Here is a 14,611-nt window from a genome sequence, read left to right as displayed (position 1 = left end):
TGGTAAAGTAAGATACAAGCTATAGTTTCCTTATCCTCCACTAAAGAAGAATACAAGGAAATGACAAATCAATTTGTGGGGTAATGTGATTATGAAGGATATTGGTCAATCTTCAACTTGAATGAGCAATAAAAACCTAACTTTTCTGTAGTGAACAAGCTGTTCTCAAGATGGTGAAGAACCCAAACTACCTTCCCAGAACTAGACATATTGAAGTTAATCACCATTACATCAAATATTTTGTTGATAATGAATTCCCTTGGCTTTATTATTGTCCCACAACAAATTAAAGTGCTAACATAGCGACAAACCACTTGGTAGTGATGTCAAATTTAGAGATAATCTTGGAATTGCATCTATTTTAGTCGTTAAGGGGATATTAAATTAATAAGGTAAGAGACACCATAATGATAACAATGGATTCTTATTGTGTCCAGGATATTATAGTCTAGTTCTTATCTACTAAATAACTAGGAATAGTTGTTTGTTAGAGGTGTCATATTGCCATATATTGAAACTGATGAAATGTAATTTCTAGAGTTAGTGAATTAGATTTCTCAAGGTGTTGTTTAGAATGCACAATGAAATTATCAACATGTTTCAATATTTGAGTTTAATTCCTATAGGCATTGAATAAATATGAGCTAAAATGTTTATTGGGAAAAATTAATTGCTTAGAAAAGTCATCAAATATTTTGCAATATATGATATCACATTGCATCTTCACAAAGGATATAAATGGCCATAAAATTCCTTGAGTAGATATTAAATGCATAAGAAATCATTTATATATTTCATCTTTCATCATTACGTATTCATATTATACTCTTAGGTAATCCTATCCAAAGAAATTTTTTGTCCATTTTCTACATTTACCTATGTAGACTAACCATGATCCTCAAGCATCAAAAGGGAAGATGAATCATACTAAAAAGTTCAATCCATGCACACATAAATGCCTATATAAACAATGGTGGAATTTATTACATGGGTTTCAAATGGTGAATGACAAATGGATATGGTGGACAATTTGTTTCAGAAGGATTTGACCTAACTGATTAATGGAAGTGGATTCAAGTATTTGTTATGGTTAAGGTTTCCTTATGTTGATTGGGATGAGGCCATAAGTGTAATTATGGATCAATTCTTCAAGTTTGCAAATTTCCAATCATACATTACTACCCTTGGAGCAGATGTATTAACTGAATTTATTAAAAGTAAATAGATGTAATTTCAATAGAGAATTTGTCTACAAAGAATTATCCCTAGCCTATATAGGTACCAATGGAGTTTACTAGGCATGAGGGAATGTGTTGTTAGGAGTAACACCGATTCTCAACATTGAGGAAAGTGACACAAGGTCTTATATGTGGCTAACAGGAAAATATTTCATTGCAGCATGGTATAATCATTAGTGTTCAATTCACTCATACTAAATTCAATTCCAACCTTCCTCACCAACCTCGATTTAGTATGGGGTGAGGCTCTTTTTTTGTACTTGAGTACTAATGTTTCCTTACATTAATATGCAACAAGAGTGTAGGATATGTTGTCATGGAAGAAATATCCAAATTGAAGATAAGTCAAAGTTATAAAAATGACCATGAATAAACAAAAGTATAGCTATGTAATCTAATGACCTACACGTTCACAATTAAGACAAACATATAACATTAAAGCCCTTACATTAATCATCAAAATGGGGAAAAGTCATGATAGGACAACAAGCAAGGATAGAGAGATTGAGAAATCCTCTATGCTAAAGCTAAATTTCTAAGGAGAATTGTGTGGCATAATCCTTTTTGTAAATAAGTTTAACAATCAGGTTAATATTGAAAATTTCTTTCAGAGGAGATAATACGAATATGTTAAGATTTTTTATTTGTGAATGTGATTTTTTAAGGATATTATTTTACTCCCTTTTAATATGAGAGATGTGTAGTGACATAATTAATAAATTAAAAATTAAATAACTAAAAATTAATTATAATAATATAATAAATAAATAAAATTATGTTGATAATCATTTCTCTATTTTTAATTTAATTATCAATAATCATTCGTTGGATTGTACAGATTTAATTTCCATGAAATATTTTAGAATATTCTTAATAGTATACACACATTAAAAGTTAAGATTCATATAGGATTTAATTGTCATGGAATTATTTAAAATATGGAGTTATGGTCTTTTGGCATGTATAATTGACAAGTGATGGTATTGGCCATAGTATTGTAACAAAACCTATGTACATATTATGAATATCCACTGTAAGGTGGAGTAAATTTCTATGGTTATGAATCTCCACAGTAATATGGAATAAATTTGCATGGTTAAGAATGATGTTTCATGTTCTCTCAAATATATACATATATATTTTTAACTTTTATATTAATTTTTTCTTATAACTAATATTAATCATAATAATTTAAAATAAAGATATAATTTTGTTAGCCTCTTTGGGGCAAATCAATTGGCTACTGCTGTGGAAATGAAGTATTATGTTCTAAAAGGTCACAGGTTCAAATCTCTGAGCCCCTTACTATCTAGCTTGTTTCAACTGATTATGAGATTGGCCTTTGTACAACACAATTCCATGTGGATAAATGCCTCAAATTTTTCTACCATAATTTTGGATCCAATTGCAATATTTATGTTTTCTTGAACACTTAAAAAATGTAAATGTAGAGAATTGATTATATAAATTAAAATGGTTATTGATTAAAACAACAAATGACTAAGTAAATAGGAAACTCGATTTTTAATATTTATATCTTTTTAAGGAATATATTCAAGTTGTTTTTCATTTGAAGGAACGACTACCTTCTAAAATATATCTAAACAACTTCCTCATCAAAAGCATTATCACTAGATTCTAAACCTTAACACTAAATTGAAGTCATTTTTTTACTTTAATTCAGCTATATTTAAAATCAGCAATATATACTAGCTATTATGCAGCACTTGTTATGAATTGATGCATATAAATATTTATCACCCATTTAATTTATATAAATAGATCAGTAAAAACACAATTTGATAAAATTCATTACCTTTAAAACAAATTCATCAATTCTAATTGCTTGTCCAAATTTCAAAATATATTTGTTATATCTAGCACGTTAATTTGCTTTTGCATTATTCCCTTTGCCTCCTTCCCATCAATTAGATGACTCTAAAGATACATGGTGGGTCCAATACAGAGTGGCTATAAAAGGGGCTAAAATTTAATGTGTTTGTGGCCTGGAATCCAAGCACCAACAATAGAAGTCTGATTGCGAAATTTTAAGCAAAGTCTCAGGTGACATTTTCTCCAAATCTTTTTGTTTCCAATTTGCAAAGATATTGTCAATGGGAAATTCAGCTACAGTCAGGTGCTCCTTAGGTGAATGGTCAATATTGCGCATTTTCTTGTAAAGACGCATCACTGCCACACAATCTTCGTATGGATCATGAGCACCATTTTGAATATTGTACCTGTTATGCCAAGCATTGCAAACAATTAACCCAATGTATGATTCATTCTTTTTGAAACTTTAAATAACATTAAATTTTATTACAAAAGGCCATGATGTCCTTAATTTTTTAAAGAGTGTATTGCCACAAATCTTGTTCAATAATTTGCGTTGTGATAAAAATTCTTGCATAAGAATTAAAAAAAAAAGCTTACAGGGTGCTAATTTACCCTAAAAATGTTTGAGTGAGATACTTCAGTGAGTTGCTGGCTTTGCTACTCTTAAGTAGTGGTGTGTACTTAGAAGTGTCCCTGAAACAATCATGATTATGTTAGTTGATATTTTATGAATACTCATATACATAAAATGGGTGGGAAATATCACATACACATATATAACCAAGTTACCTAATTAAATGACCAGGATATTCCATTGCCAAGCATTGCAAATCATGATCCAAACCATGTCCTACCAGAACCTTTGCTCTTCCTCCATTTAAACGAGCACGCCATATTGTTTCTCCATTGTATAAGACCTGCTTAATTTTCTCTTGCACTTGCTTCAGTGGCAGTGCATCTATTAGATGCTCAGGTTTGATGCCAGTGACATCATACCTGCATATAACATAACCAGTTAGGTGCTTCGTTCATGCAATGCAACCTAAAGTAATTAAAAAGTTTAGCAAGTTTAGTAATTAGGTGGACAAGTTTAGCAAGCGCCCAAGTTAGAATTAAATAAGGAAGTTGTAAATGAATAATATGACCTGTAATCTGTAACTGGAATTTGCGGCTTGACATAAGTGTGGAAGACCAACTTTTCATCTTCATCAACTAAGCAAACTCGCGCACAAAGGTCAAGGGATCCATCTTGACCACCGCCAACCATCTCACAGTCTAGTGCAATCGCAGAAAATACTTGGGGGTAGTTATTAGATTGGTTGGAACTTTGAATTCGTGGGTTTGCATTGAAGTGCTCTTTGTTTCCATAGACGCCCTTATTAACCAAAGAAAGTGAGTCACCTGAAATCTACAAGGTAGAAAATCAAAGTCATAAGTGAAAATCAATATGCATAAGATTGAGGACTTCCATAGAGTTACATGTTACATTTTACAGTCTAAGCGTAATGAGAATCATCAAATAATATAATATTTTTTAATTTTTTAATGTGGTTCATCAAATAATATACTAAATTTATTTTATAGAAAAAATGGAATAAGGTTATTAAATAGATAGTTTAATTACCATTTAAAAAAATAATAATATATATAAATAAACTAAAATCTAATTTTTCACAATCTTAAAATACTTAACTTACATTATAATTTGACTTATAATTTATATTAATGTCAAAACATGTCTCAAACATATATTTAAAAATAAAAATAAAAATAAAACGGTTTTTTAATTTATTTTGAAGTTTCATTCTAATTTGACTTATAATTTATGTTAATGTCTAACCACGTCTAGAGCTTAAAAAAAAAAAAAAAGATAAAATTTGCAATTTTATAATATTTTAAATATGGAAAGTAAAATTCTAACTAAAAGAAATTTTCAAAATAGAAAATACACTTACAATTAAGGGAGTTTGCCACATTTTACATGTTGATAGATGGTTATTGACCTCTTGAGAGTTATTAAAAAATTTAAGACATAGGGTACAACCTCTTTCACTAAATTGTTTAGCACAATCAATTTTTGGCAAAGGACCTGCTCATGCACATAATATAACAAGATATCAAAAACTTGATTTGCAAACTGATAATTACATATTTGCAAAAATTATGATAACATACTAATCAATCAAACTAAAAACACTATGAAATCACATACCAATTAGATGTTCCCTTAATGAATCATAAAACCTACAATGCTTTTTGCATACTTCACATGTTGGTTCATGTTGAGAGTGATATGAAATTTTCATATGCTCCACTAAATGCTCCATTTTGTTAAATTGTTTAAAACATGCTGCACATTTATGCCTGTAAACATAAATACTAATCAAATTTAAAAAATATATAATTATGAAAATATAAAATCACATTTAAATAATTATTTACGCCCATAAACATAGATACTAATCACATTTAAAAAAATATAAAATCATCACATAGATACTAATCACATTTTAAAAAATATAAAATTATGATTATGTAAAATCACCTTTAATTAATTTCGTATTCTATCTTATTGAATTCCAAATCTAAACTCAATTATTTTCTATACTAAAACTGTTTTCCATACTAGAACTATAAAATATCAAATTGAATTAGGAAAGGAAAATTATAGATTATGTTATTTATTTTTAAAATAAAATTTAAAACACTTTATGTGATATGACTTAGTAATTAGTAAAATAATAGCTTAATATACTTTTAATGGAAATGTAATTCACATCTATAGGATTTCAATAAGAATAGATTTGGTTATGTACAATGTACTAAATTAACCAAGGCATTGATAATAGTAATATTAACTGATTGAAATATTCTTCTTTGTTTATACTAGGCCTTGATAATAGTAATATTAACTGATTGAAATATTCTTCTTTGTTTATACTTTTATATAATTGCGTTACTTTTAATATTTGTTTGTAAAATATATATTTTGTAAATTTAATTTTATATTAATTATTAAAATAAAATTTATATTTCATATACACTTAACACTTTAATAGGTGTATTACTAAAGTATTAGTTAATCTAAAGAGCACATTATTATGTGTAAAATTTTAGTCATATTAAAAGATGGTGTGGTCTACCTTAGATGCAATCTCTTTAAATATGTAAATGATGGTTTTTTAAACCAAAAGATGAACATACAATCATCTTAAAATTCACACAACTTAACTCAAAGAATTATTAAATATAAAAAATAGATATAAAATTTTAAATAAGATTAAATATAAAAATTTGTTATTTTTGATAAGGATAAAAAAAACTAATAGTTAAACTAAAAATGTCTTGTCACAAGGTTTCAACCACTGCAACAAATATACAGCTTGCCAATGGACATTAAATGAGTTGAGGCCATATATGCTCAACCTTGGCTAAGTGGCCTACCAAATCTAACAGTGAACATATACAGTTGCTCATTTAATGTCCATGTCCAGCTAGTTATTTTCAGCAGAGTCATCGCAGGCGGAGAAATTTCCGGGACAGCCAAAAGTGATCAAAATCTGGGCAAAAGAATTTCAAAAAATCTTGTAGAGGCAGTGTTTGAATCATGTTTTTGATGGTGGAAATAGATTGAGCACCATCAAAAACTTCTAGGGCACCTAAAATTATGAATTTTGAGAGCTTTTACTTGGATTTACAAAAATTTCTACCAAATTTTTTCAAAATATAACTTAAATTTCCATAACTTTCAAAGCAGAAAACATAATTCGACATTTTTAGCTTTCAACCATAAACAAGCACATGGAGGTAAACGCATGCACATTGGCACACATATACAAGATGACGCATTCATTGTTGAGGATAATGCTTAAAATAAAGCTATGTAATTGTTGAAAAATTAGCTAGCAAATTTTGTGTTCTGAGTTATGAGAACTAGGGCACCAAATTTATAGATGTAGTCAGTGATCATTAAGCAAATTATTAGGGACAGAAGATTAGTCAGATAATGGATAATGAAATTAGAAATGTGTGGGCTATATAATAATGTATTCGTTTCTCCTATGAAGATATGAGATTCCAATGAGAGTTCAGCTCATGGATTGAGAATCAGACTTCTGCTATTTTTGTTCATTAGTTTTGTTTATGTTTTCATATGCATGCTCTTGATAGATTTAACATGGTATCAGAGCTATAGGTTAAGAGAGTTGATTTATATGTAAAGTGTGTGTTGTTGGTAGGAGGTTTCAAAAGTTTGTGAAAGCCATTAGCAAGAGTTTTCATAATTTTGTGAAGCTTGTGCAGATTCAAGTTATTGATGGGAGTGTTCAACAGTTAGCAGCAATGGCCAACAATATGAATATTTTTGAGCCACAACTACCAATGTTTAAAGGTGAGAAGTTTGGTTTTTGGAGCATTAAAATGAAAACATTGTTTCTCACACAAGATTTGTGGGATTTCATAGAGAATGAATATACAGAACTAGATGCTCACACACTTGCCCGCTGGACTCAAGACCAAAGAAACCAACTAAAGGAAAATCGTAAGAAAGATTCAAAGACTCTCTTCCTAATCCAGCAAGCAGTGCATGATTCTATTTTTCCAAGACTAGTTGGAGTAACAAAATCAAAGGAGGAATGGCATGTGTTGCAACAAGAATATGAAGGAAGTGATAAGGTAAAACCTATTAAGTTGTAGTCATTAAGAAGAGAATTTGAAACCTTGTGCATGCAAAAATATGAATTTATTCAAGATTTTCTCACTAAAGTGATGGGTATAGTGAATGAAATTAGGTCTTATGGAGAAGATTTAAAATATCAAAAAATTGTTGAGAATATTTTAAGAAGCTTGCCTCCAAAATTTGATGGTGTTGTTGTTGCTATTGAGGAGTCTAAGGATCTAACTGAGTTGTCTGTGAATGAGCTAATGGGGTCTCTTCAATCTTATGAGCAAAGAATCAATAAATCTTCTGAAAAATCTATTGAGCAAGCTTTTCAAGCAAGAGGAAATATTTTCAGTGACAAAAGTGGTTCCTCTCATGAGGAAAGCCATAACACTTTTGGAAGAGGAAGAGGAAGAGGACAAACATACAGAGGAGGCAGAGGTCGAGGAAGATTTTTTTCTGCATACAACAGAGGAAGAGGTAATGATGACATAATTATGACAGTGATGGAGGTAAAATATTTAATAAATCCCAAGTTCAATGTTTTTATTGTAAAAGATTTGGCCATTATGAAAGAAATTGTTGGAAAAAGAAAACACAACAAGCTAATTTTTCTGAAGAAAAAGAAGAGGTTGCCACTTTATTCTTGGCTTCTAATTCAACTAATAATGTTTCCAAAGAGGTGTGGCTTACAGATAGTGGGTGCAACAATCACATGACAGGAAACAAAGATGGCTGTGTAGAGATAGATGAATATACAAAATCTAATGTACTATTGGGAGATGACAAGTGAGTGGAAGCTAAAGGTAAGCAAACAATTGTTGTGAAGAAAAAACAAGGAAAACCAAAGCACATTAATGATTTTTTATATGTTCCTGGTCTAGCACATAATTTTTTGAGTGTGGGGTAGCTCCTTGAAAAGCGATATTTAATTGTTTTCAAGGACAAGCAATGCATAATCTATGATAAAGTTGATCACAATAAAATTATTGCTAAGACTAATATGCTGCAAAATAGAATTTTTATTTTCAATCTCCCTTGTGAAGAAAGTATAACATTAAATGTTGCTTATGATGATAGTTTGTGTCTATGGCACATAAGGTATGGACATTTGAATATGAAAGGCTTGGAACTATTATATAACAAGAAAATGGTCAAAGGGTTACCACTTATTGGTTCTACTGATAAAGTCTGTGAAGGGTGTATTCTTGGTAAGCAACATAGAGATACATTTCCAATAGGAAAATCATGGAGAACAAGCAAACCATTGGAACTATTGCATGAAGATATATGTGGTCCTATGCAAACTTTGTCTCTCAACAAAAATAAGTATTTCATTATTTTTGTGGATGATTTTAGTAGAAGAACATGGGTATATTTCATTAAAGAAAAATCTGATGCATTTGTCATATTTCAACAATTTAAAGTTCTTGTGGAAAAGCAAAATGGTTATTGTCTAAAAACATAAAAACATTACACACAGATAGAGGGGGAGAATTCACTTCTAATAAGTTTGATTCTTATTGTAAAATGAATGGCATTCAAAGGAAATTGAATGCTAGTTATACTCCCCAATGGAATAGCATTACTGAACGTAAGAATAGAACAATTGTTGAGATGGCTAGGAGCATGATGAAAGGTAAAAAATTTCCAAACATTTTTTGGGCTGAAGTTGTAGCTACATTTGTTTATTTTCTTAATAGATGCCCAACAAGAAGTGTGCAAAATATTACCCCTTATGAAGCATGGTGTGGAAGAAAACCCAATATTTCTCATTTAGGAGTCTTTGGTTGCATTTCCTATGCTCATGTTCCTACTGAAAAGAGAAGAAAGCTTGATGGTAACAGTGTGAAATGCATTTTTATTGAATATTGTGAGGAAACCAAAGGTTATAGACTGTACAATCCAGAAACTGAAAAATTAATGATTAGTCATGATGTGTTATTTGATGAGAAATAAGAATGGCAGTGGAATCGTGATGTGCAACAACAAACTCCAAATATTGTTGAACAAGAAAATGAATATTTTGTTTCTGCAAATCCATCCAGTAATCAAATTATTTCAGAGGCAACATCCACTCCATCATCTTCTGCTACTTCAAGTCATGTTTCAAATCCAAGCCCTCTTCCGAAAAGGAAAAAATATCTAGATGAACTTTATGGTTATACTAATTTTGCTTTGATGTCTCAGATTGAAGCAAAACCAAGATGTTTTGAAGATGTAGTAAAAGAGATAGCTTGGTGCATTGCTTATGGTTATACTCATTTTGCTTTGATGTCTCAGATTGAAGCAGAACCAAGATGTTTTGAAGATGCAGTAAAAGAGTTAGTTTCGTGCAAAGCAATGGATGAAGAGATGGCAGCAATTAAAAAGAATGCAACATGGGAGCTTGTGGATCCTCCTACTGAAAAGGAAGTCATTGGGGTGAAATAGTCGTATAAAACCAAGTATGCATCTAATGGATCAATACAAAGGCACAAAGCAAGGTAAGTAGCAAAGCGATATGCTCAACAATTAGGTATTGACTACAATGAAGCATATGCTGCTGTTGTAAGATTTGATACAATCAAAATCGTTTTGGCATTGACAGCACAATATAAATGGTTAGTTTATCAATTTGATGTTAAATCAACCTTTCTAAATGGTGAGTTGAAAGAAGATATATATGTTCACCAGCCCCAGGTTATGAAGAAGCAAAAAATGAACACAAAGTATACAAACTAAAAAAGGCTCTTTATGGGCTTAAACAAGCTCCAAGAGCATGGTACAACAGAATTGACACTTATTCCCTGAAAAATGGGTTTAATAGAAGTGAAAATGAACACACATTATATATCAAGTCAAATGGTAATGATAACAATTGCGTGCTTATATGTAGATGACTTGATATACACATCTTCAAGTGATTTGTTAGTGGAAGAGTTCAGGGAGGCTATGATGACTAAATTTGAAATCACTGATTTGGGTTTGGTCCATTATTTTCTTGGCATAGAAGTGATACAGATGAATGATGGAATTTTTATTTCACAAGAAAAATATGTTTTAAATCTTCTTAAAAAATGGAAAATGGAAAATTGTAAACCCATGAGCACACCAAACGGAGCTGAAAAGATAGATGCTCAATCCTATAGAAGTCTCGTAGGAGATCTTTTGTATCTTACTACCACTAGGCCTTATATTATGCATGCAGTAGGCTTGATTTCCAGATTCATGTAAAGTCCAAGTAAGAATCATTTTGGAGTAGAAAAAAGAATTTTGAGGTATGTTTGTGGAACAAGAAATTATGGAATTTGATATACTTCATCAAATAATTTTGGGTTGGTTGGTTATCCAAATAGTGACTGGGATGGACCTTTTGATGATAAAAAAAGAACTTCAGGTTATGTATTCAGTCTTGGATCAAATGCAGTATTATGGTGTTCAAAGAAGCAACCAACTATTTCATTGTCTTCTACAGAGGCAGAACAACAGCATGTGAAGAAATTTGGTTGAAGAAAGTATTGTTAGATCTAAAACAAGAACCAAAATATGCCACAACTATTTACTGTGATAACTTGTCTACCATTGCCATAACTAAAAATCCAGTGTTTCATAATCGCACCAAACACATTGATATCAAATATCATTTCAAAAGGAGAAATTCAAATAAAGTTTGGTACAACAAATGAACAAATTGGAGATATATCTATCAAAGCACTACCTAAAGTGACGTCTAATACTTAAGGGATATGCTTCCAATCACCTCATTAATGCTTAAAATAAAGCTATGTAATCGCTGACAAATTAGCTAGCAAATTCTGTGTTTTGAGTTATTAGAATTAGGGTAGAAAATTTATAGATGTAGTAAGTGATCATTCAACAAATTATGAGACAGTAGATTATGTAGTCAGTGATCATTCAACAAATTATTAGGGACAGTAGATTAGTAAGTGATCATTCAGCAAATTATTAGGGACGCTAGATTAGTCAGATAATGGATAATGAAATTATTAATATGTGGGCTATATAATAATGTATTCATTGCTCCTATGAAAATATGAGATTCCAATGAGAATTCAGTTTATGGATTAAGAATAGGCCTTCTCTTATTTTTGTTCATTAATTTTGTTTATGTTTTCATATGCATGCTCTCTATAGATTTAAGATATACATGGTCACACGCACCCTACTCAAAATAAAATATATATAACTGGCAATGGGATACCAAAAGTAATGACTATTGATCGGTTCTATTCGAGAGTTGGGTTTGTTTATAAAAACAACCTGGTTACCCCACTCCAAAAGCTATTTTTTTGTAAACGGCATCCCTGAAACTAATCCTAAGTACTGCTAATACCAGCACGAAGCAGAGCCAAACAACCTGCTAACACCTCCAACCAGGAGTAGCCCAAAATCTCAAAAGACTTAGCGAGAGCTTCTGAAAACCCTTATATATACATTCAATAATTAACTTGTACAATGAAATTATATAAAATCAATTTAGACGACGAGATCAATCGAAGGAATTTTTTCTTCTTTCAATGTTAGTATGGACAAAATATAATATGAATCTTTATCTTTATTTCAGAATTTGGGAATATGAATATCCTAAACAATTAAGAGAGGTTAATTATTTGACTTTTTTCCCTGTTATATTCCCATACAAGAATATGCCATCAACATAAGTTCGACAAAAGATAACAGATACTGTTAGTGAAAAATGTGATAGTCAACCTAGATTCCAGATTATTTTGTTGATGAAATTTTTATGATAAGAACTGTGTTTAGCGTGCGAAATGTTACACTAGTTTGTTGATTATATGTTTCTGATGGAAACACGTTTCAAATGACCACTCCACATGTTCAGAAAAATAAAATTTAATTCAGGAATGTAAAAGAGTGAAAACTAGGAATAAAACTGGAAATAAGTTTACCATCAGCAACTTTGTTCAGCTTATTCTACTATCGGTTACCTTATTAGCAGATTTTTTCTTGCACAAGTCACCAAAACTAAACGAGCAATTCTTACAAGATCTCTAGCAAAAGACGCATGGATTCATATCAGGACAGCAAACATTTTGTAATTTTACTGCTAACTAATTAGAAAACATAGTGCAAAATTGCAAATGTTTGGCACGGTTCTGCGGAAGCTGGCAGCTTTCATAAATATGAATAAGCAATGCAGTGACAACGGACATTTCTAATCAGAGTGCTGTATTCATAAAATTTATTATATACTAAGAGACCATCAACACAGACTAAGACCACCCAAAAGAAAATCAAGAGATTCCATACGCATAACTCTATTATGTTCGAAATACGAGCTGTTAGACCTTAAACCTTATTGGATCCTTTTCAGCTTTGCATAATCACAGAAATATATATGTCAAAAAAGGGTTTTTGTTTATTATATTAATAAATCAACGTTCATTTGTGGATAGCAGTCCTTTAGTGATCATGACTATTTTTAGTGATCATGACTATTCCATTATTGATTTGATAACTAAATTATGATGGATTTAAAAAAAAAAAATTAAAATACTAATTACTTGCTTCGAGAGACCAAAAATAGAAAATGAAATGCAAGAGGGAAATCAATTAGAAAAGACATTGATTAATGAACGCTATTAGTCTACTATATTAAATTGAATTTTAAGTAAGTTCTCCATCTCAACTATCACAGATTCCTTCACGCCAGCATAATTTTATAGGTTCATAAATTTTATGAGCTTCAATATCTGAAAATTTCGCAGAAATAAAACAGATGAGTATGCTTTTCAACGTAAAAACAATGCTAATATCAAAAACATATCCGCAGTCATTCACGCAGAGGTGAAGCACGGACCTTGGAGATTCATTCAACTCCTGCTTGCAATCCATCACGGCGCCCAGTGAGAATACTGTGTTTGGAGTGGGTTTGAATAGGCAGGTTGTCCAGTTATTTATATTGAGCTGTGGCTATGGCGGCAACGCAAACTATTCCTCACCACATGTTTATTCGTTGACCCAGTGGATGGAATCCTCCTTTTTCATGTCCAAGATTGGGTTCCAAACACGATTGAAAGAGACACATGAAAGTCAGAAGCAAAATGGAAAGAAAGAGAGAAATGAAAAGTTAAAAGCGAAAAAGGAAAATTTTAAATGCTTAATTTCATGCCTAGCAAAAATGAAAATTTTAAATGCTTTATTTCATGCTTCATGCTTCCAGCTTTACGGGGTAATTAATTTCACAAGTATTGAAATAAGGTTTTTAAAAGATGTTTGACAAATGAAAAGTAAAAGAAAAATGGAAAGAAAGAGACAAATGAAAAGTTAAAAGCAAAAATGGAAAATTTTAAATGTTTAATTTCATGCTTTCAGTTTTACATGGTAATCAATTTCACAAGTATTGAAATAAGGTTTTTAAAAGATGTTTGACAAATGAAAAGTAAAAGCAAAATGGAAAGAAAGAGACAAATGAAAAGCTAAAAGCAAAAATGGAAAATTTTAAATGCTTAATTTCATGAAAAGTAAAAGCAAAATGGAAAGAAAGAGACAAATGAAAAGCTAAAAGCAAAAATGGAAAATTTTAAATGCTTAATTGCATGCTTCAGCTTTACATCGTAATTAATTTCACAAGTATTGGAGTAAGGTTTTTCAAAGTGGTTTGACAAATGAAAAGTAAAAAGCAAAATAGAAAGAAAGAGACCATGAAAAGTGGAAAGTTTTAAAATAGTTTCATCCTTCCATCTTGACATCCTTCCAACCTTACATGGTAATTAATTTCACAAAAATTGAAGTAAGGTTTTTAAAAGTTCTTTTTCGAGAAAGAGTAATATATACTACGTAAATAATCATAATGTTGCCTCATAAACTGAGTTCATAATAAAACTACTATATGATGCATTTAAAAACTAAC

The 14,611-nt window shown here is 30.6% G+C and overlaps 1 protein-coding gene across 1 annotated transcript; it reads right to left on the bottom strand.

Moving 5' to 3' along the window:
* Window positions 1-3,094: 3,094 nt before the first annotated feature.
* Window positions 3,095-13,610, bottom strand: LOC149246464 (uncharacterized). The gene is made up of 7 exons (XM_089455697.1): window positions 13,559-13,610; window positions 5,287-5,438; window positions 5,030-5,163; window positions 4,220-4,482; window positions 3,864-4,070; window positions 3,687-3,767; window positions 3,095-3,478 (listed from the first exon to the last, which is right to left on the bottom strand). The coding sequence occupies exons 1-7, from the start codon at window positions 13,591-13,593 to the stop codon at window positions 3,229-3,231; spliced, it is 1,122 nt and encodes a 373-aa protein (XP_089311823.1). The 5' UTR covers window positions 13,594-13,610; the 3' UTR covers window positions 3,095-3,228.
* Between the last annotated feature and the right edge of the window lie 1,001 nt (window positions 13,611-14,611).

This window comes from Pinus tabuliformis, chromosome 7 (genome assembly GCF_031772625.1).
Source record: "Pinus tabuliformis cultivar Carrire ecotype Pingquan chromosome 7, CPIR1, whole genome shotgun sequence".
NCBI classification, from domain to species: Eukaryota; Viridiplantae; Streptophyta; class Pinopsida; order Pinales; family Pinaceae; genus Pinus; species Pinus tabuliformis.
Note: the sequence above shows the minus strand (reverse complement) of the source record. Positions and strands in the feature narration are given on the sequence as shown.